The sequence below is a fragment of the Camarhynchus parvulus genome, chromosome 9, assembly GCF_901933205.1.
Source record: "Camarhynchus parvulus chromosome 9, STF_HiC, whole genome shotgun sequence".
Taxonomy (NCBI): domain Eukaryota; kingdom Metazoa; phylum Chordata; class Aves; order Passeriformes; family Thraupidae; genus Camarhynchus; species Camarhynchus parvulus.
This window is the reverse complement of record NC_044579.1, coordinates 18,603,005-18,625,990: the sequence shown is the minus strand read 5'-3', so window position 1 is coordinate 18,625,990 and position 22,986 is coordinate 18,603,005. Positions and strand designations below refer to the sequence as shown.

The 22,986-nt window shown below is 42.2% G+C and overlaps 1 protein-coding gene across 3 annotated transcripts; it reads right to left on the bottom strand.

Annotated features, from left to right (window-relative positions):
- Window positions 1-6,943: 6,943 nt before the first annotated feature.
- On the bottom strand, window positions 6,944-22,737 carry IWS1 (interacts with SUPT6H, CTD assembly factor 1). 3 transcript variants are annotated; one of them, XM_030954001.1, is made up of 14 exons: window positions 22,607-22,737; window positions 22,180-22,295; window positions 15,583-16,333; window positions 14,866-15,058; window positions 14,575-14,632; window positions 14,179-14,279; window positions 13,764-13,914; window positions 12,227-12,309; window positions 11,818-11,947; window positions 11,019-11,136; window positions 10,190-10,301; window positions 9,941-9,997; window positions 9,640-9,751; window positions 6,944-9,078 (listed from the first exon to the last, which is right to left on the bottom strand). In XM_030954001.1, exons 1-14 carry the CDS (start codon window positions 22,638-22,640, stop codon window positions 8,950-8,952), a joined length of 2,145 nt encoding a protein of 714 aa, XP_030809861.1. In that variant the 5' UTR covers window positions 22,641-22,737; the 3' UTR covers window positions 6,944-8,949. The 3 variants fall into 3 exon arrangements, with proteins under 3 accessions (XP_030809861.1, XP_030809860.1, XP_030809862.1); XM_030954000.1 differs by having other exon boundaries at window positions 6,944-7,373; XM_030954002.1 differs by lacking the exon at window positions 22,607-22,737 and adding an exon at window positions 20,081-20,135 and having other exon boundaries at window positions 6,944-7,373.
- Between the last annotated feature and the right edge of the window lie 249 nt (window positions 22,738-22,986).

Genomic DNA, 22,986 nt, shown 5'->3' with positions numbered 1-22,986 from the left:
TTAATCTTGTGTGCTGTTTTTCCTTGGTATCTGGGTTTTTTTCCTACTTTTTTTCTCATTTACATTGGTTTGTTGCAGGTTATGTTGTTTATTTGTGGCATGGTCCTACTTTGGCCTTACAGGCAAGAAAATATCCTCTGTTAGCTGAGATGCTGTACATACAGCATTGTAGAAAATAAGGTTGTCCATGGTCAGACAACTCCATCTTTGAAATAAAAATGTCAGTTGTGTAAAATGTCTGAAGTGGTTGGGGTGGAGACAGGAAGGAACACAGAAAAGTGTTTTGCAAATAACTCTAGAGATGCAGTTCTGTCATTTCAGCTGTACTGCAAGGTATTACCCACAGTAACTCTTTTGGTTTGCTCGGTATTTGTATAATTTTTCTTTCAACCCAGTGAAATTTTTATTACATCATTACTACCTCCACTTCTTCACATCCTTACTCCAGTGTTCACAGATTGTTGATTCAGCAGGTGGCTGGAACTTACCTGTATTTTCCATTCTTTGCACACTTTATGCCAGATTTCACCCTCTCAAACTTCCTTAAAAGAGAATGGGAACTCTCTTTAGTATTATTCCCAAAAACCCCAGACAAAAAACAAACACCAAAACAAACAAAAACCCAAAACAAAACAAACCCCACTTTAATTCCAAGCTTTTGCAGGCTCTATTTATGATGAAGTCTGTAATTCTCTTCTAATTAAAAAGTAAGCAAACACTTCTGTTCATTCCTGTTCTGGTGGATGCAATGGGCTGCAGGCTGTGTTAGCATTGCTGATGCTTTTACTGATAAATACATGTTTGTTTGTGTCTCTCTGTGTGTATGAGTAAACAAAATAGAGACATACAGCACCAGTTAGTCCATAGGAAGTAGTAATAGTCCAAGGAAGTTTAATATCACAATTTATACTTGTTGCTAATCTTAGTACTTGAGACTTGTTAAACACAATTAATCTTGTAGAAAGAAAAAGGGAAATTGTCTCTGCTGTAGTGATGTGTTTCCAGCATCTTGATGGGCTTGGATGCATGTTTGGATCAGTGAAGAACTTCAGTCTGCTCTTGTGATGAGATTGTTAAACAAAAAAACCCCAGGTATAATGAAATTTTACTAGAGTTTGTAAGAAATTTAGTATGATATCAGCAAGGAGGCTTAGTACCTTTTAAATTTGTTCCCTCAGAAGCTGCCTCTGTGCTTATTACCAAGTGAGGATTTTGAGTCATGCACTGAAGAAGTAGCAGTCTAGCCAAGGGCTTCTGTATCACTTGCTGGCTCTGTCCCTCCCCTCCCCTCCCCTTTTTGCCTTGGGACAGGATTTAGGGACGGACAAATGTTAAAGAATAATGCTTTGAACAGCAGCCTTCCCAGCAGGCCTGCACTGGGAATAGGGGACCTGTAACACTGACTTGCACAAATGTGTTCAAAGCCAGTAAAACACAGGTCTGAGTAACAGCAGAAATTGTAATGTTGGAGTGGCAGTGGCTGTGACAGGGCAATATTTGCCTGCCTGAAGGTGACTGCTGTGAATCCTCCTGCACTCTCCCAGCTCTGCATATTTCAGCAGAGGTTTACAGAGCAGCCTGTGTATTTTTCAAATGGACTGGTCTTACCTGCTGGAAGGTGATGGAATGTCAGAAATCTGCTCTCAAAATTTCCATGTTTTCCTGAATAAATTTTTTTCAAAAGGTAGCTTTTATTACTGAAGGATATTTTTAAGACCTTTTGATTCTTTTTTTAGTGCACCTGTGTATATGTGTGGAAACCACATGCAATTTTCTTCTGATTTTGGTTTTCTAATGTGTTTCATAGAATCCAGGTTGTCTCTCCTCTGTCAATATTTGTGATGGGTTAATGATCAACCTCTTGACCTCATGGCTGTTCCTGGTGTACATCCAAATCTCTTTCCTGTCTTACTCTAAATAACTAAAGAAAAAAGTGAGTATAATTGCATGGTTCTGTGTAGGTGAACTCCCTCTGGATCCTGTGTTTTTGAAGACACACTGCAGGAAGCAGAGGGGTATGTGCTGCTGAATCCTGGTAAATCATTCAGTGTGGGATGGTAATGCCAAGAAATCCCAACTTCTGTCTTGTAGCCGTGACTCCCAGGACCATGGTGGTTGGTGCCTGGCTGGGCTTGGTGTGGATGATTTTACTTGCCAAGACCATCAGGAATTGCACAGTGGCTGCTGGGACTGCTGGAGCTCCTGGCCCCTGCACTCCTCCTGTGCTCCCCATGGCTTTTCCACAGGGACGCTGGCTCAGACCCTGCACCACAGCCTGGGCTGGCTCAGCCTCTGCCTGTGGGGATTCCTGCTGGGGTGGCTTGGAGAAACAAGGGACACAAGGTTAGAATGAACTGGGGAGATTCTGATTTCTTTGTTCCTGCTCTTGTCCTCTTGCTTCATCTTTGTTGCTGGCTGGTTTCATGACAACAGACTGATTCTTTTCCCTCTGAAGGAAGTCAGTGTGTTCTGAATGCTCACTGACATGGAGAGCAGCTCCTTACTTGTGGTATTTCTCCTGCTGATGTGCTATATCAACAGCAGCTGCATGTTTTCATATTCAGGTGGTACTTCTGAGTTACCTTTTTAATTTGTGTTATGGTGGCAATTTCAGCATTTAAACTGAAACTACATTCCTGTTCTGCACACAAAGTCCTGTGGGTTGAAGAAACACTTTCTGAAACGCACAAGAAAAAAATAGTATTCATATATAAAAGAGAAATCAGCCTTTCTTAGCTTTCTACTTTGCCCACTCTCCTGTTGAAAAATATTCTCCTTGTGATATTGAATCCAAAATCATAATGATTTTTGCATGGCAAAGACTTTAGTTTGGGAAGCTAAAATGAGACGCTCTTAACCTGTGTTCTTGGACCTTGTGTTGACTGCACTACACAAAGTTTGGAAGTGGCTTCAGAGAGCTTGGGGATCATTGTGGCTGTCCTTGCAGAGGAAGAAGAGCAGAGCTGGCAGTGTATTTGCACACCAGAAGGCTCAGCACAGGCATCTCTTCTGTGTGGGACACTTACTTAAGAGTATGTAAATCCTCTGAGGCAGCCCCAGAACACAGGGGGTGGTGAAGGGAAATTTCACTCGTGCATGAAAGACATTTTCTTTGTTACCAGACAGCAGGATCTGTCCAAAGCCTTTCTCCATGAATAATTTTTGTGGGCTATTATTAATTGCTTAGAAATGAGGCAATTTAATGTAATTCTAGACTTTCAGGCATTGCTGTAGATACTGTTCCTGCAACTACAAAGAAATGTGTGTTTTCACAGTCCATCTCAAAACTGGGTTCTTTGTCCAAGGGCACTGCTCCATGACTTGGAAAATGGAGCACTGTTAAGTGCACTGTTTTGTGGATTTTTGTGTGCTTTGTGGGGATTACAGCCTGAGCTTTCATGTTAGAACACTGGTAGCAGCAACCTCTCCCAGCAGCTGCTGGGTGAGTTTTGGATATTGGGCCACACTTCTGGAGATGTAACAAAAAGGCAAAAACCCTTCAGAAACAGCAGGGGGTGTGTGGGCAGGACCTTACTGCCATATTGCCTCTTTCAGCCATTCCTCCCTTAATTTACTGACTGCAGTAACTTCAGACATCACAGGAGGAGGGCAGGTCATATACTAAAGTGAAGCTGAGATAAACTAAATGTAAACCTGACATTTTAATATTTCTCTTAATGGAGGATTGGTGTCTGTCCTGTTGTGGCCACGGTAGCACCTGGAAAACTCTGGGTCTCCATTACCAAATATCAAACTAATAATTGCTGAGAATCAAGGTGGTTGAGCAGAAAAATATAACCATCCTCCACAGTAGAAGCTGCAATACTCAAGAGTCTCGTCGAATAAAAAATTATTTCTGCACTTACCTACAGGTCTCAGTAGTGACTCTTTTCTTTCACTGAAAGAAAGCTAAAACTACTGGTATATTTTACTGGAACTCAGGCTAATTTTATTGTCCTTTGGGCTGTTTGTGTAAATTTCCACTCCCCCTATTTATACCACTCTACTGAATACCTGTCTGACTGTGACTGTAATAATGCTGCTGCTTTGTCTTCCTGTACCAGCTGTTCAGTTTTGCTCTTCTAGTGTTTATGAGAAAAGACAAAGGCCATGAGGTGCTGTGAGTCCATAAACATGCCAACCACTTCCCAGTGGCCTGATCAAAGCCAGGTGGGCTCTGGATGATTCCATTTTTTAAAAAATACAGCAGACGTGAGCTGATGTTGGAGGAGAGGATGGTTTGCAGGGACCTGGTTGTTATAATCTGGTGTAAATAGGAGGGAGGGGGGGGAGGCCAATGGGAGCACAGGGATGTTGTGCCCAAGTGGAATGGGAGCACAGAGGGCACAGCTAGACAGAGCTGGAACATGGTGATGCTGGGGAAAAGGAGACTTTAAAGGATGCTTTTGGACACAGTGTGTACACAAAGGGTGACACTGGCCAAATGGGGATGGCAGGAGATGTGTTCAGCTGGAACAAAACACTGGTGGGCTCTGTGACCCAGAAGCCACTGTGGGACAGTGCTGCAGTGTAGGGGGGATATAATGTAAGAAAATAAAGATAGTGTAGAAAGTAATCTTACCCCTAAGGAGTTGCAGCTGGGCCAATTATCAAAGATTAGGAACAGGCCTGACTTTAACAGGCCACAGCTGTAACCAATGAGAAGAAGATGCTATAAAAGAGTGGGGTGGCTGGGTGAGAAGGGAACTGGAGTCACTTAGCTGCTTTGTGAAGAAGAAAGTCAGTGCTCTGAGGAGCAGGCCGAGGAAACACCAAGAAGGTGTGAAACCTTTGTGATAGGAGACAACAGTATGGAACCCCTGCCATAAGATGACAGCTCTGCAGGACAAGAGCTGGCTGTCCCTGAGCACTCTGAGGCCATGGAGGAGACAGCCAGGCCTGGCAGGCCCAGGGGAGACCTGGCTGCCCAGGGTGAGCAGGGCCAGGGTCCTACAGGGCAGAACAAGACCACAGCACCTGCAACCAGGCGGGAAGGAAATGGGGGAAATGTTAATGGGACAAAACCAGCGATGGGAGGGCTCTGGCCAGAAGGGAACAGGGGCTGTTCAACCTGGGACTGGGGAGGTGGTTTGGACACACCTCAGCCCACCCCTCAAACCACCCAGACAAGCATCAGCTCTGCTTTGGAGCACTATGACTCCAGGGTAACAGGAGGAGCACTGTGTCATCGTAGACATTGCCCCTGGCAGGTAATACTTTACTTCCACTTCACCATAAACACCACACCTAAATGCTTTCTTACTTTATCCTGGGTCTGTCAGGAGGAGCAGAGTTCATCAAGCCATTATAAAATTGTTTTTTCAGGTCAAGAGCAATAAAACCATATGTATTGCTCAGTCTTCTGCCAGGCTTTTTGATAATAGGGACCTTAAATACCTTTATCAGTCTTCCCCTATCTTGCTTTTGGATTGGAATGTTAATACCCTCTCTTAAGTCAGTCAGATCATCTGTGCTTTCAGGTTGTGTCTGCATGTCCTTGGGGCAAAGCCAGACTTTGCCTCCTTTTGGAAAGCTGGTAATTTTTACAAGGCAAGTTCCAGGGCCAGGTGAGGTTCCTTAGAATGCTGAGCATGGTAAGGGAGGTAAAACTGAGGGCTCAAAGGTGAAGGCAAGTGCATGTGGCAAGCAGGGACAACTGAAGTGTTTGTTTCCATTGTCTTGTTTTGGATTTTATATCATGGTTTGGGGCACTTTTTGTACATGTCCTTATTTTTTACTAATTTTCACTCTGTTGTCTCTGGTCAGTGTCCTAGTACTGTGTGGAGGCTTGTGCACAGAAATTCTGATCTAAAAAACCCTCATGTTACCCTCAGTCTGTTTTACACCTCTTAGGATGTAGAAGTAACCCCCATAAACAGAAGGACTGGCCTGTAGCACCAGAACTACAAAAAAAGCTGGGGGATGAAAAAAAAAAGAATCCCTTCTAACCCCTGAACCTCCCAGGCCAAACAGACTCTGGCTCTGAACAGCTCAACACAGTTCAATTATTTTTCACAGTGTTTCATCTGCCACTATGGCAGTAAAGAATGTCCTGGCTTTCAAGAAATTAATTTAAACTAAAAAAACCCAAACTCTAAGCCCCTGAAGGGCTCAGCATGCTAAAACCACACACCTAAGGTGGTTACTGCATTATACACATACCTGGAGAAAGCAGGAGCAGAGCTCTTTAGTACCCCAGCCAGTACAGGGGTTGTCCTTGCTTCAAGCTGGTGTCCCAGCACACAGCTCCATGTTACTGTCATTCCCTCCACTCTCACAGGGGCAAACTCAACATGTGACCCCTTACACAAACTTGCACTCTCTCCATGACTGGTGCCAGCAGTAACTCAGCCAACACCAGGATCCCCAGAATTACAGACTACTCATTACAAAACTCTGCTCCTGCAGCACAAAGGTGATTTTTCTTAATGAAAAAATGTCAACTGCCAATTACCTGTGCAAGAGGAGTCCTCTTACTGGAGGCAAGCTCAGCAGCGACAGCCATTTTCAGAGATAGAGGCAAAGAAGCCACAGATGTTATTTTACTGTCAGTCTGTAGTGGCAGGAACAAAGAAACAGCATTATCGCCCCTGACATAAGAATGTTCTCCTTCCCACTGATAAAACAGACTTTTACAAAGTCACTGGTAAGCTACAGTGACAATATAGCTGGGAAGCTGCTGGAATTTTTAGTGCTCCATCTGCTGGCTTTCTCCCAAACTTTATATTAGTCTACATGAAAAGAAAATCCTTTGTATGGAACATGATCAATACTTCTAAATCAAAAGCAATAGATGCAGGTCTCCAAAGACATAACAACTGATTAATAAAGCAGTGAATAAAAAGAAAATGGACAAAATTGAACAAAAAAATAACCCCTCAGTTTTTCCACATCCCAGGTGGTCTGTGTATACCTTCATCTGAGCAACGAACAGGCAGTCCCCTCCCAAAAGAAACCAGAAGATGTTTTATTTTTTAAAGTGTTGCAATACAACAAATACATGATCTGTACAAAGGACACAACAGGGCCAGTTTAAATACAATCAGGAGAAAGGAGTCCCCATATTCACAGTCCTCAGACAACATCTTCTACCAGAACCTGAACCAACAATTTAAGGGTTCACTTAAAAAACAAACTAAAAAACCAAACCCACCCCAAACAAGTTAAAAAATTTAAAGGTCTCCAAAGAGTCTGTGGGTGTACTGTCTTACAGCAGAGCTCATGGGGCATTCTGTGAAGGGTCACAATGGCATCTTATTGCCCTCAATGCTGATTTTCACTGCATGGGCCGTTCTGCTTTTTTTCCTGATATCTGTGAATTTCCGCATCTGTTTGTCCAGTCGACTCACCCCTTTCTTAGAGGTCCCCTGGAACTTAAAAAATAAAACTAATAATTACCACTGAAAAAAAGCAGACGCCCCAGATGTCCAAGGCAAGCGGCACATGCGAGGTTGCGCCTGGCAAGGAGCTGGGGGAGCCACTGAGCCCAGCTGATCTGTTTTCTTCCCAGAAAGGGAAAATGCCCCCCAGTATCTGCAGGGCCCAGGTGGAGGCAGTGGCACTCACAGTCATCACAGTGTATGGTCAATCACTGTGCAGCTGGGTACCATTTGGAAATTTTCTATCTATTGGCTGCAGCTATGTCAGAACCACAGGGCACCAATGTCACCACTCTGGACTTCTTGCAGGAGAGTTAGATACACTGTGACTAAGGTGACACATCAATTTCAGGCTGCCATTTATTTTAAAGGTCAGGGATTAGTATTGAGAAAGCAAAGGATTATTGAACAAAGGCAGTGTAGGGGGGAGCAAAAAGAAATGCCTACGCTGACCATACAAGCATTGCATTTCATCTCTGTGTTTGAACTGCAAATGAAAACCAGGTGGCATAAGAGTTATTCTGCACAGATTAATTCAGTGATGGTGTGCTGAAGACAAACAGCAAGGACCTTCCACGCCATAGCCAGTGCTTCCCAGAAGGCAATTTTCCTTAACTAGACAACAGAAACAGTAAGTGATGGAAACATGACACTTTTAAGTTTGGGAGAAACAGTGATATCCAAAACATGCTACTTAGTATCTGAAAAACACATCCATTAGAAACTTGTTCCCACGGCTAAAGAAGGTGCTCCTGACATGCTGATTTTAAATAAGATTTATTCATAAATCTGTTCACTATTCATTGAAATTATACCTAAAATTTCACAGTGATGTTTAAGAAAATATCTTTTTAAAAACAAATAAATATGAAGCTTAATATGAACTCAACAGTTATCTATGGCTTGTGCTCACCTCTTCCTGTCACTGTCAGCTTGTGGCAGCCCTGCTTACAGCATTAAAATGCAGACCAGGAATTGTCAAAGCAATTCCCATTGATGCATGTTCTCCTAACCCACACTCACAGCAGAGGATTCTTCTCCCCCTGGTCTCATTCTGTAGCTCCCATCAACCACCCCTATTGTCTCACATCATTCTACTTCCTTGAATGAGAAGGTGTGAAAAACACCTCACTGTGCCCCAGTCAGAGGTCAGCCACAGACACTGCAAGCAGTGACACGAGCTCCTGTACCAAGGGCTAAGAATGCCCATGTGTCGCTTCAGGTGAATCTGGAAAACCTAATTGTGTCAGAACAGCATTCAAAACCACAGGTGGTGCAAAGCTGGTTTTGAGCACAGGTATTTTCGCTGAACTCTTGTCATTTGGGTACCCTGAAGCTGTGCAGGCAGGAGCCATGACAGAGGTTATGTGCTAGAGCCTGTCTTCTCCTGTACAAGTTCCCTTGTAGGTCACAGTACAGACACGAGAGAATTCAAGGAGAGTTTTCCAGGTTAAAGTTAGGGTGTACACACTCCTGTCCTGCATGTGCAAACTGCCAACAGCTGGAGCACATGCACTGTTCACACCTCCCTCGAGGGATACCTCTCCAACTTGGGAAGGCAGTGGTATGGCTACAGGGGCATCCTGTTGCCTTCAATGCTGAACTTGATGGCCCGATGCACTTTGCTGAGTCGTTTCTGTTCAGCAAACCGTCTCTTGTGCTTTTCCAAGCGACTAATACCTCTCTTAATAGTCCCGGGCTAGAAACAACATCTCAATTAATGGACAGAAGGAGAAAGAACAGCAGACAGCACAGCAATTGTTACTTCTCCCACTAACACATATTCTACCAAGTATACCCCTTGAAGTGAAACAGTATGAGTAGATGGATGAAGACAAAGCAACACAAAGGCCTCCACCGAAGCTGTTCATGTTTACCAAAAGCTCAAAGGTTTCCCAAACTGGATTATTATTAGAACATGATACAAAAGCTGTGAGAGGTATAAAAACATCAGTACAGTGACACAGGTACTGAACTGCAGCTTTAGCTCAAAATGCTTTAAAGCAAGAGGCCTGTAATCAGATTCTCACCTGAGAGAGAAATTCTAGAAAAGTTAACTCAAAAATCTCTTTTTAATCAGAGATGTTTTCTTGTGAAAACATGTGATGAGCTTTAGAGCAGCCTACTTACTGGAGAATTCACTGTCCACACTCACTACAAGAGGCCCTTAAAAGAACTACCCTCCTGTAGAGTAACCATGGTGATATGATGACAGAATCCCAGGCCTAGGAACATTCACCAGGACACTGCCAGTGCTTACCCTGGAGGACTCCATCTCCACGTTCCACTTGGGCCTGACGACGTAGTCTTTGTTGGAGGGCATTGGGACCCTCGCTCGGGCACAGAACCCAGGGTCCCCGGGCCTGAGAGCCCTGTGGACAAAAGGATGTGACTGTTATGGACAGATCTTATCCAGAAAGAAGTAAAGCCACCCAGTGTGCTGTCCTCTGAAACACACTATATACCACTGTCTCTAAAACCTCTACAGAAATTCCACAGTAGTAGTGCCACCACAATACTTCACTAAAAAAAAAAGCAAACTATTTATATATCCAACCTACTTTTCTTCTCCTGTTAATACTTTCTCCAGGTCCCTACGGGGAGTCTGACCACCAGAGCTGAAAGAAAAAGAAATATTTATAGGCATCTATACACAGAAAAAGAAATTTTAGAAGACAATAAAGTATGTTAGAAGAGAGACCATAACTGACTACCCTTTTACCCTTTTATTTCCTTTAGTATTTACACACCACTTGGTTTCTCTTGATGGAGCCTTGGAAGAATTTCATGTTTCTGCCTGCTATTCCTACCTGCTCATTTTCCTTCGATGAGGCATCTGTTCCAAATCTCTCTGTTCTCTCTCTTCTCTGGTCATGCCTTTGTAGTTTGAGGTAAGGCCAAAGATGGGACGAGACCATTCATCTATTAAAAAAACGATTAGTTAAAAAAGACCAGGCCTTTGTTTCTCTTAAACCACTCTGGTGATCAAGTACAGCTTTGAAAGTTTGTGGCAAGTATTTATGCTTCCTTTCAACCACATGATTTTTGAGCCCTTAGTATTTAATGGAAAACCAACCTTGTGAACAGAAAGCAAGCTTTCATTCCCAAAGTCTCTTTGTTGCCTGCTCTTCTAGAACATCTCCAAGCTCTCAGAAAGAATACTCAGTGTCAGGACCTCCTGCACAACTCAGGAATGCTATTTTAGAAATATGCAGAGAAGGTCCTAGAGTGTAAGTTTATCATCAGTCTGCAGCCATTCTGAATGGAATGCACTCCACATGGAGTACAGCTGAATAGTAAACATTCAGTCAGCTAAGCTCCCTCTGAAGTCCATGGAATAATTAGCCCTCTGGCAGCACCTTCCTGCCTTTGCGACATATACAAAAGATCTGGACAATGAGCCAAGAGAGAACCGCAGCAGAATAAATGCCATCCTCTGGTTAAAGACAATGGAACAGGTGCATGCAGAAGCTAATGTAACAGTGCTTGTTAACAGCTCTACAAAGTTATGAAACACATCAGCGAGGTTCCTACACTGCAGAATCTTTTCTACAGACAACAGTAGTTCATCGGAAACCGATGCAGAAGTTCCATTCATCACCAGTGGGATCTCAGAGAGGCACAGGCAGGTTTACATACTGATCAGCTTCCCAGCCATGTCCTTGTTCGGTCTTGACTCCTTGGGGTGTTTGTACAGGTACATCACAGCCCGTCCAATGCCACTGTGCTTCAGGGTCTCCTGGCTCACACTGGGCAGCTGCAGAGAACAGGAAAAGTCAGAAAACAGCCATAAATTACAATAAATTATGTCTGAGCATTAATGGTGTCATTGTACTTTGCCACAGACCTTTCATTTAAACCAGCTTGCAAAATTTAAGATTTTCGTTGTCCCACTGGGAATTGTTTAAAGTATCAAACACCTAAATCTAGAAATCTGCCATAACATTCTTGGTTTATATACAAAATTAGGTAGCTTTCTAGAAAATTCTGCTCCAAATGCTCTCTAGTTTATATTACCCCAAAACTATGCTACTGCCTTCAAATCATTCATTCTACAAATAAAAACTTACATGGCAAAGACACTCAAGCAATCACCTTAGGCACAGACACTGAAAGCCTACACTGAGTGCGAGGGACCTTTCCGTGCACTGCACACTTTAACAGAACAGAAAAGGGACCACAAGGGAAGAAAATTCAGGGATGCACAGCAAGTAACTCTTCACTTAAATTTGGATATAAACCTGAAACAGCCAGGCAGGGCCAAATCATCTGAATTCTTTTACACAAGCACACCTGTTGTGCAGGTTGCTTCCTTGGGTGTTTCACTGCACAGCCCATTGGCAGAGCTGCAGTTCATTTATCACCTCACATCTCCCTAAAGCACATGCCCGTAAAACTGTGGACAAGCTCCTAATCAAATGTGAAGTCAGGTCCAAACCTCTTGTAGGATCTTCAGAAGCTCCTCTCTTATCTTTAGTGCTGGCAGACTTCGGTCTGGAAGAGGAGAAAGCCACTCTTTGATGGCAGACATAACACCACTATCGATGAAAGTTTCTTTGAGATCCTGCCTAAAAGGTTTAAAGAGAAGCCCAAAAGTCATGTAATATAGCAACATCTTAAGATGCGACATCTCCTCAGGAAAATAGCATAATTGAGTTTGTTTCATATTAAATTTAAGAGGGAAAATTATGTATAATTTTATGTTTTTGAGGTCACCTAGCTTCAGCATTTACTTGGAATAAAAAAGTGTTTTTCTGCATATTCAGTATACCTGTAGTGTAACTCCATGAAATCTTACACATTCTGACTATTGCCCAGGGTTGCAGTTAACTAGAATGAGAACTCACTTTTTAAGATGCATAACTACAGTTGGTAGCAAAGTTAATTTCTTTAGTGCTGGTTTCTTTTGTGTATTCAGCTGACGATCCTCCTGTAGAGAGTTGAAGAATCAGCAGAAGTTAATCAAAGAAAGAAATCAGCAACTCCCATTCTTTGCAACACTTACAAGAAAAAGACTAGTCTATTCAACTAGCAGTGCAACTTTGGAGGGATTACACTAATTTTGTCCCCTGCTCCACAGGTCACCAACAATTATGCAACAATTTCTCTGAAAAAAGGGTCATCACTTTAGTCAGTATTTCCCAATAAAGCATCACATTAGGAGAGTGCTCCTAAATTTACTGGTTTTTTTTCACTTCACGACTTAGACTGACTACAATAACTGGAGGTCCTCTATACTGTGCACAGATAACACTTCATTAGTAAAGCCTCACCTGAAAAACAGAAAAATAGCTAAGCAGAACAATGGGAAGGGAGAACATGTATTTTCACCTGTGGCATTTCAAAATTACTTCCATCCAAGGCCTGACTGTCACTATCTATTCAAAACTTGTCACCCATACCAAAAACACCCAATGCAATCAACAGATTGTCCAGCTCTGGTAATTCCTTTCTGTTCGTCCTAATCCAGTGAAGGCTCTTTCTGTGCAATGTTTGTTTTACTGCAAGGCAGAAGATTGTTCTAATGCATCTTTTCCCTCTTCCTGCCCCTGTACTTCAAATTTGACACCTCATTTGAAACATCTGGCTGTCATCTTGTCTGAGAAAGGCTTTCCTGTCAAGCCCAAGAAGTTTCAGTTGCTTTCCAGATTGCTTTCTCACCCTCCCCATCTTTCTGAACTCATCATCCTGATCTTGTTCTCAGAAAGATGTTTTTGTTGTTGCTATTTGTAAAGCTCCTCTAGTTCCTAAAGTCGTGTATATCCCTCAATTGGTTTTAATGTGTTTTGCTGTGCTGTTTATTAATTTGATTGCAACTCCAACAAAACAGAAGATACCTGAAAAAAAGCAAGATCCCAAAAAACCTTCCACAGTAACATATTAAACATTTCTCCAAGAAAAAGGCAGGCTACCATGACAGAAGATCCCATTAATCTCTTAGTCTGATATCATTACCACGGCACTGTCATTCAAACAGTATGGAAAAGGACTCTTCTCAGGAACAAATACCAAAGTATGACACATGCCAGTTAACACCACAATGAAAGTAAAGCACAGTCCCTTTCCCAGTATTTCACATACTACTAGGTGGTTTATAGAGCACCAGTATATCCCTTTTTATAGAAGTTGATCTCAACTGACGGAAGTTTAGCAAATTACCTAATTTTAATATTTAAAAATTAGTATTCTATCAAAATTTCAACAGAATGTTTTCATTTAGAATAGCAAAACAACATTTAGATGGTTATACAGACATCAGAAGCTTTCCATAGTGTATAATTACTCCTGCTGAATAAAACCAGTTTTTTGTATCTTATTAATCACACGATTTTCCCACTGAAGGGAACTGAATTTCAAGGTGTGTTTGGAGCCTGGAAAACTTACCTCAGCAGCTTCATTCATCTTCACAATCATGGCACTGACCACATCATCTGCGTCACTGATGAAAGTGCCCCCATCACGGTTCCGCCTGCGCTTGCCGCTCATGCTCTTCTTCCTCTGCAGCATCATGTCGAAATCTGACATGAAGTCCATGCTGAAACACAACCACAGTGTTAACTGATGGGCCTTGGTAGGAAATAATTTTGTGTTTCTCTAGTGCACAAACACTGTGTCTCAAGGTCCCTGTAAGATAATTAATTAACCTCAGTATGCAAAATGCAGAACTAGCAAAGGGCTCCAATGGCTCCAGACCTTGCTGTAATACCCAACACGTGTATGCCTGTTAATATCCAGGGTCCATAATGCCCTTTCACCAAAATGTGGCATTAAGAAAGGAATATGTAACACAATGACTTACTGCTTCCCTCTTTTGATGTTATCATCAGAGTCTGATTCATCTGCTGTCTCCTTCATGTCTCCATCACCTTTTTCTTCCTCCAAATCCTCCTGGTTAAAACCCTGATGAGTACAGATAGTGTAAATCAGTGTATGGATCAGGATTGAGCATCTACTCAGGTACCTGACAATAAAAAAGCTTCAAGTAAGTCTTCAGAGGATCTAGAAAGATGAACAGTGTCTTTTAATTCCTCCTGTGACTACTGTCACACCAATTCTCCCAAAAGATGAGCTGCAAATGTTATTTAACCCAAACAGCACCCCAGTGAGTCTGGCAGATACAAAACTGACCTGATGTAGCATATACATTCTCTTCAGACCTAGCAAGTCAACAGGAGACAACCACAGGAACACTTACCGTAAATTCCTCCTCTTCCTCATCACCAGATTCTCCAAATATATCTGCAATCAGGTTCCTGGGAAGGTAACAGCAACATTTATCTACTTGGACTACAACAATGAGATGTGCCTTTTCTGCAAAATCTCTAACAACTGTATGAAGATTGCCCTTTTGTTTTGTCTCCTTTTACTGACCTTTCTCTTCATGCCATCAAAGAAGGTGAATTCTCTGGTTGGGATTTATCTGTTATCCATTCACCATCACTCCCCCGGTCTAAAATCCCAAAAGAATTCATACTTTCCCACTTACTCTTGTTCATTTCCAGATTCACTGTCACTGCCAAACAGATCTTTCCCTTTTTTCTTCCCAGCATTCTCTTTTCCTTCTTCTTCCTCCTCCTCACTATCAGATACAACATTTTTCTTCCTTTTGTCAGATTTTTCTGAAGCAGCATCACTGTCCGATTCTTCAGCATCAGAAAGGATTCGTACCTTTTTTGCAGCTGCCAGCAGAAAGGAGCATTACTACATGTCCCAGTAACAGAGAGGACAACTGTTACTCTCAAACTATTCTCTGACTAGTCTTCCAACACCAGACCATTGCCATTTCCTAAAAAGCATATCCATTCTGAAGTGTTTTATTAAATCAGCAAATGGAGCTTCCATACACCACATCTATCCAATAAAAAAAAATTGTAATTTCAAATCTCTCACCCCCAGTATATGAAAAAAACACACAAGAAAAAATTACTAGAGAACCAGCAATGAAGTAAATAAAGAACAAACTACCATGTCAACAGACACCAGTTGGATCCTTCCAGTCTTCTGTTAGACCTACTTATTACTCAGAAGTGTTAAGATACACATTCACACAGCAAAGCAGTCAGAACAACAGCCTTTACAAATGCAGTTCTGCTCCAAAACTAAATCTGATTTATGGTTTCTCAACTTAAGACGCTTTATTCACACAAAAGCAATGATTTAACTTTCACACCACTACCTGTCACAGCACAGTATAGTCTCTTACGTGTTTTCTCATTGTCATCCTCACTATCAGAAAGGATGGCTGTTTTCCTCTTCACTGTCTTTTCTTCCTCTTTTTCATCTTCATCACTGTCTGATATTTTACGTCTCTTAGGAGCTTCGTCTTCACTGTCAGAGCCCTGAAATCCTTTCCTTACATGTTCATTATCTGAATGATGAGAGTCATTCTGCACCTTTTCCTTCCTGTCCTCCCCATCGCTATCTTCAGACTCTATCTGCTTGTGTCTGGACACATCCTCGCTCTCTGAGTCGCTGGCTGGCTGCTTCTGAGGCTCTTCACTCTCGGAGTCGCTGGCTGGCTGCTTCTGGAGCTCCTCACTCTCAGAGTCGCTGGCTGGCTGCTTCTGGAGCTCCTCACTCTCAGAGTCGCTGGCTGGCTGCTTCTGGAGCTCCTCACTCTCAGAGTCGCTGGCTGGCTGCTTGTGTGATTCCTCATTTTCAAAATCACTGCTGTGATCCCTTGGAGGTTCTCCATTGTCAGAGTCACTCGCTCGATGATTTAAGGCCTCTTCATTTTCAGAGTCACTTAAATGCCGGTTTGGATGGTCCTCAGTATCAGAGTCACTGTCTTTCTCTCCATGAGTTGCTTCATTTTCTGAATCACTCACATTGTGATTTGGGGGCTCCTCATTATCCGACTCACTTTCTTTTTGCCTTGGGTTATCCTCATTTTCAGAGTCTGTCATACGAGGCTCTTCGCCTTGCCCATCATCTTCTCCATCACTATGTTCATTCTGAAACAGAAAAATAATCTCAGACAACTAAGCAAAAATACCTTAAAAAGTAAAGAAAAAGTATTCTGAATTTTTGCTTGTTCTTCCTCCAATGTGATCACCCAAGGTACTGTAAACTGAAATAGTGTCTATGTAGAAATAATTGGACAATTTGCACCAAAACACTATCAAATACTTCACATCAAAAAAAGTATTATCAATGGAAGTATGTCCATCCTGCAGCTCCATGGTATTTTGAAAACAGTAACAGAATTCATAGAACACTTAAATAAGCATGTCTAAGAAGGGTCCAGTTGCTCAAGGGTAAAGGCTTAGAACTTTTATTTTAATAGGTCAGGCCTTCAAAGTGGTTTAGTTGAAATTCCCAATAACAAAGCAAGAAAGAGTATCTTGCATTTGTCATTTTATTTTCCCGAAGATCTCAAACAGATGTTTCCTGTGTGAAATACATCTTACTGAAACAGCACATGCATTATGCTCCAAATGAAGCTAACGCCTGTTCCTTCTTTGTCGAGGAAACCTATTTAAGAACAACTCAAGACCAAAAGCCTAGCAAAAAACAAGACCAAAGTTTTAGTCAGACCTTTCAGAGTATTACTGTCAACCAACTTTGTGTTTCAGATTGAACAATTCTCTCCCCTGTGGGGACAGCTCCCATGCTCATCCAGACGCCCAAGATAAGCCATGCACAAACACACCCATCTAGCAACTTCAGAACTGCAACAATCCTTTGACTTTTCAACACACCAAAAAATACTGAGGCACATGCTCCATTTTAAAGAGAACATCTCAGAAGCCACCTTACTAAGTATAATTACTTACAGCATCATCTTTTATCTTTCCAACATGTAAAATCTACTTGGGAAAAAACTCTCAATTGCATTTACCTGAGAATATGAAATTAGACTTGAAAACTCATTCCATTAATTCAACTCTCACAGCTACTGTCACCATAATCCTGCTTTCAGCTGAAAACAACAACATTGTACAAGGAACTTCTCTTCTGCATACGCAACTCAAAGCCTCAATCAGGCCTTCCTCAGTCTATTTATCTCAGCTATAAACTTTTTCTACTTGCAAACTGAGTATTTATTGTGACAGGAGATGCTTTAAGACCTATATGTCCTGAAGTTTCCAAATCTTTTTTTTCTGCCATTTAATTTCTTTGGAAACAGACTTTCTATCTATTTTTATTTTCTCTAGTTGTTCTACTCCCACATTCAGAGCCATAAAAAAATGTAGGTGTAGCTGCCCTACACCTACAACAAAGAATACTATTGATCTTTAAAATGCATGATGCAGGAAGAATTTAAAATAAAATTAATTTCAATTGCTTTTAGGAACTACTTCCTCCATAATTATTCTAAGTGGCAAAGAGCATTGCTTTTTAAGACTTTGGACTTTATATACTTATTCCTTTGGCTAGCACTTGATAAAGATCTTCTAAATCACTGCAGAACGACTAACAAAGTTACTGAACAACGAAAAAAAAAACCCAAGACCATGAAATTTTAAAACATGCATTTCAAATACTACTTCATTATTTCCATGTTATTTATGCTAACTACAAACAGCTGCTGTGACAATCTAAGTTGTTTTCTCTCTGCTGCTTGTTCCTGTCTCTACAGTGATGCATCTTTTGAATCTTTTGTATGTAATTCTCATTTCTCCTTACAGAAAGGAAACGTGGTTCCATTAAAACCTGAATCTGAAATTTTAAAGAAATATTAATATTAGGAAGTGACAGAATTGAGGATGTACTCAACTGCTCTCAGCTTGTTAATATTTTATTCCCTTATCAAAAAATCGCCCTTCTCCTGCCTAGTATGTCCCACATAAACCTACCACAGGTGTATGTGACAGATCTTCCCTGACTGCATTACTTTAGACTAAAGAAAACTGCAGCTGGAAACAGAACAGAAAGCAGACTGCACAGCAGTTACAGATAAGGTCATTGAGAAACACTGAAATCAAACTGGTATCTAAAATGGTAGAAAAACGAGGATTAAATAACTTCTGTTACTGTATTTTGTGTGGATTTGCCTGTCTTCTCTCAATGTCAGATGGTGAATGCTGAATAGTACTGATAATTATGTCAGCAGTACTAAAGGATTTTGCTAAACAAACCCAAGGAAATTAATAAAAATAGTCCTCTTTAAGATATTAGGACCATCACCTTCCCATCTTCCAGTTTAGGAATTCTTTGGTGAACAAATAAACAAAATTAAGAACCAATGAGAATCAGTAATGATTCTTCATATCTCTAAGGTCAGAAGTGTGGCTGCAGGTTATATATGCACCTGTTCAGAATTAATCGCTAAATTACAACGAACTTCTTATGCAAAACCTTGGTGAGAAGACACTGTAATTACAGAGAGCATTATTACTGAAGATTATTACAGGATCCCGGATCTTTAATCTGTTACTTCAAACTGACAATCACTGCTGAGAAGGAAGATGTTTGGTGAGCGAGAGCAGACACCCAGCACTCAGACTCAGCCAGTGGTCACAGCAGCTCAGCTGCTGCAGTGTGAGCACCCGAGGTGACAAAGGTGTCCCTGCATGCTCTGGGCACACGGCTGTCCCTGCACACTCTGGGCACACGGCTGTCCCTGCACGCTCACTCAGGGCACACGGCTGTCCCTGCATGCTCAGGTGTTCCTGCACGCTCGGGACACACAGGCACCACCCCTGGAGCCCAGTCAGAGAGCTGAGCCAGGCAGCACCAGTGCCAGTGAGGGCAGCGCTGCCCCAGAGCCCCCAGCAGCAGCACAAAGCTCCTTCTGTAGCACAGCTGAGACCCTGCACAGGGCAGGACCTGCCCACTGCCCGCAGTGCAAGAGGCTGCTGCACACAATTCATCAATCTGCATGCTTTGGAATATAATTGATATAAAAAGTGACCAACTTCCCAGTAAAATGACAAAATGCTGCTGGGTATGCTTGACAGTCTTCACTTTCCCTTTTTTATTTGTTCATCTCTACAAAGCTGTTTTCAAAGAAATGAAGTATGTCATTTTTGAGTTTTCTAGTTTTCATTTTCCAAATGATTGATTGAAAGATCAGACATCCTCAAAACGGAGTAGGTCTCAGGTAATTGCTACTGCATTTTTCTCTAATTTCTTTGCTTTCTTTTCTTCCTCCTCTTTATCTATAAACATTTTAATTGAGATGTCCTTGATTTTTGTTTAATGAAAGAGTTCTATTACATGAGGCTTTAGTACAGCATAAAATAAAGAATACATCAAAATCAAATTTACAGTGTTACACTTCTACATAAAAATTACAGCTACCAAGCAGTTTATTGGATCTACATGCAGCCACTTTTAAGAGCTACTTCTTCGACAATTTAGTAACTTCAACAAAATGGAACCCATCCACTACAATTTCATGAAAGATGAGTATTAAACTAAGACCTACACAACCATCATGGGCATATCAGCAAGTTCCTCCTTTTTTTCAGGTATCACATATTTGTGTTTGTTAACAGTCACAGTCTAACCACAACTTAATTCACGAAACAGCAGCAACTTGGTGGAAGTGTAAAAACGAAGTTATTACAGATTTCTGTATGAGCCTAACTTGGACAAACACTGTAAACATGATTTCAGATTCATTACTGTACTAAAACTAATTCTAATTGTCTAAAGCAGAATCAGTAAGGACATCAAGGAGAACATTTATAGATAAAGTGGGATTGGGGGAAGGAAAGCCAGAAAAGAATTGTGGAAAAGAAAAACCCACATACCTGAGACCTACATAAGTAATTCCTCAGGATTCCCCTTTTCTTTAAAGTTAAAAACCTGAAAGAAAAGTTTGAAATTTTAAAACTTCAGTTCTTTACATCTGAGTTCTAAATTAGAGACAAAATAGTAATTAAATAGACTTAACTGATTAGGCTGCCTAAAAAGGTTTTATTACCTTTGAGTGTCACTTCTCCCACACACTCCTAAAGATGAAGAATATAAGAGGATGAGAGAATATTTAGAATAAATAATATGACAAATGACTGAAAGCTACTCCTTTCAGAGATGGCTCCTCCCCATTACTGCCTTTTGAGTGCAAAGAGAACTCAACAGAGGGAAAGAAAAATTAAGACTTCATAGCAAAACAAAATATTTGAATTTTAATTTGAGCTGAATCAAATAAAGCATTAAGGCCTGACAACTCTCATTTAGTATTGGTCAAAAAGGTGGCTTAGCTTGGCTCTTTTATTTAAATTGACTTTCTGAAGTATTTTATCTACAGAGGAATATTCAACCACCACCACAGAACAAAGTCTTTAAAAACAGACACTTCAGCACATGAAGAGGCCCAGTTAACAGTGATAACTGGTACCTTCTGCTCACCTAAATCTGAAGAAGACATGCTGCAGATGTAAACAACAGTCAACTACCTTGCCACAGTAAGTAAAACTAAAATCTCAGAGAAGTGCTCAGAAAAGTAAGAACCAATAATCAAGCATAAACCAATGACACAAAAGAAAAAGATTAATATCATTGTAGCAGCAGCATGATTCTTCACACACTCATCACACTTTGCTTTCATAGAACAGAAGTAATAAATTCCTCCACAGTTATTTTTCCCAGCCCGAGAAATGTGTTTCCTGCCACACTGAAATTGTAATTGTCACGGTGGCAGATGCTGCCTCCCACCAAATCTATTTCTTCCCTTGGAAATATCAACACCTATCAAAAAAAGTAAATTCCAAATGTGCTTTACAATTAAGTTCAAATACATGGGAAGAACTTTCATTTTATAAAAATACAATCTTTGTCTACTTTCTAACGCTAAGGGAAGTATGAATTCAATAAAGGCAGGGGAAAAATAGAAAAAAATTTAAAAAACAAGGATGGTAAGTTATGCCACAGTGGAGTCAAGCCTTCTCTCACATCAGCCTTTGTTGCATTTTAAGCAATTTCTAAAATGTGTAACAACATACTGAAAATCCAGTCAGAGTAAATCCTGATCTTTACATACAATACAGTAGAATAGCAGAACACTAAAATGGCTTTGATTACAGTTTTTATAAGTATCAAAAATTTCTCTGTAACTTTGCAGGCAGAAGATCTCAATTCACAGGCTAAAATTATTCCTTCTGACTAATACCTGATGTAGCTCTATTGTAAGTCACAAACAATTCTTAAAAATTAAATCTCAACTTCCCAAACTGTCCTAGAAGTCTAAAGGGAGCCTTCTCTTTTACCAGAATCTCTTCTCAGCCCACTCAATCCACAAACGAAGTGACCCTCCAGAAACAACCCTGGACCAAAGCCTGTCCATGCTGAACACTTCTCCAAGGGGGAACCACTTCAGAGGAAAACCATTCAGGAACTTCACACTTCAAGGTCCCATTCAGGAACCTTAACCTGCTCCACATGCACACCCGCTCCTTTGTCAATGACAAGGGGAAAACCAGCACACAGCAGACTCAAGAGTCAGTGTCCCCATCTGACATGGAGGCTGGGAGAGCATTTATTCTCTGTCAAGGAAATCACCACCTCCAAAGCGTGTGGTTTTACAACACTGTGCAGAATTTCAAGCACAAATTCCTCATAACCCCAATATTTTATCTCTGTGAAATTGGGGCTAACCAAGTACAACTTACTCAAGTTCAGAACAGCGTGTGCTACCACAACAAGAAAAAAACCAAACAAACCCTAGCCAACATACTTGTCAAGAGACTATCCAACGCTTTTTTATGGAAATAAAGTTTTGCCCGATGGAGACCTTAAGAGGAACTGAATAAACACGTATGTCTCAGCTACGAGAGAATGCCACTTTAAACAACAACAAAAAAGAATTCAGAGAAGAGTTAACTTTATCTAGATAAAGCTCCCTTGGTACCTCTGAATGGTGCCCTACACTTCCATTCTCCGATCCAGAATGCTGTTCGTTTCCTTCATCTTCCACATCAGATCCTGAGTCTCGCTCGTCTTGCACTGGAGTAGCTCCTCCATCATCTATTCCGAGATTTAAAAAAGAAAGTACAACTCAGCGTTTAAAGGAACCGCACGGGAACCGGGCGGGCTCCCGCTCTAACGGGGCAGAGAAACGGGGCTGTCCGAACACTCCAGCCACCCCCGGGAGTGCACAAAACCTCCTGCACCGAGCGGGCAGCGACTGCTGCGCTGCGCTGCCCGGACACCGGACTGTTGCAATTAACGCCCTCCGCGCTGCCCTCAGGCCAGGGCCCCGCCGCTGTCCCCCCGAACCCGCGGGCCCTGCCGTGCCCGACGCCCTCCCCGGAGGGTGCTGCGCGCCGCGCCGCTACCTGACTGCTCCCCGCCGTAGTAGTGGGTGTCCATGCCGCGCCCCGCGGTGGCGGCGGGCGCTGCCCCGGGCGCTCCCTCAGCGCGGGCCCGGCCCGGCCCCGCCGCCCCGCACAGGAACAAGATGGCGCCTCCCCGCCCAGCAGCGCCCCCGCCCCGCGCGCACGGCACGCCGGGTCTCGCGAGACTGCCGGGGCAGCAGCCAGCAGGGGGCGCTCCGGCCGGCCCCGCCCTGTGGGCTCGGGCTCGGCCGCAACAAAGCCGGGAACGTTTCGGCCTCTCCGCTTCGCTTCCCTCCCATCCCACACTGCCACCCTCCAAACATAGCTTGGTTTCAGCTTGACAGCTGAAGCGCTGGGGAAACTGAAGGAGCCTTGGAGGG

Bases quoted from the DNA above. Each gene is read 5' to 3' on its own strand.
- IWS1 (XM_030954000.1), bottom strand. From the start codon at position 22,640: ATGGACACCCACTACTACGGCGGGGAGCAGTCAG. The intron at 13,915-14,178 runs GTAAGTCATTGT...GTTGTGTTTCAG, and splicing joins AACATCAAAAGAGGGAAGCA to CATGGACTTCATGTCAGATT. The intron at 11,948-12,226 runs GTGAGTTCTCAT...TAAACCTTTTAG, and splicing joins GTAGTTATGCATCTTAAAAA to GCAGGATCTCAAAGAAACTT.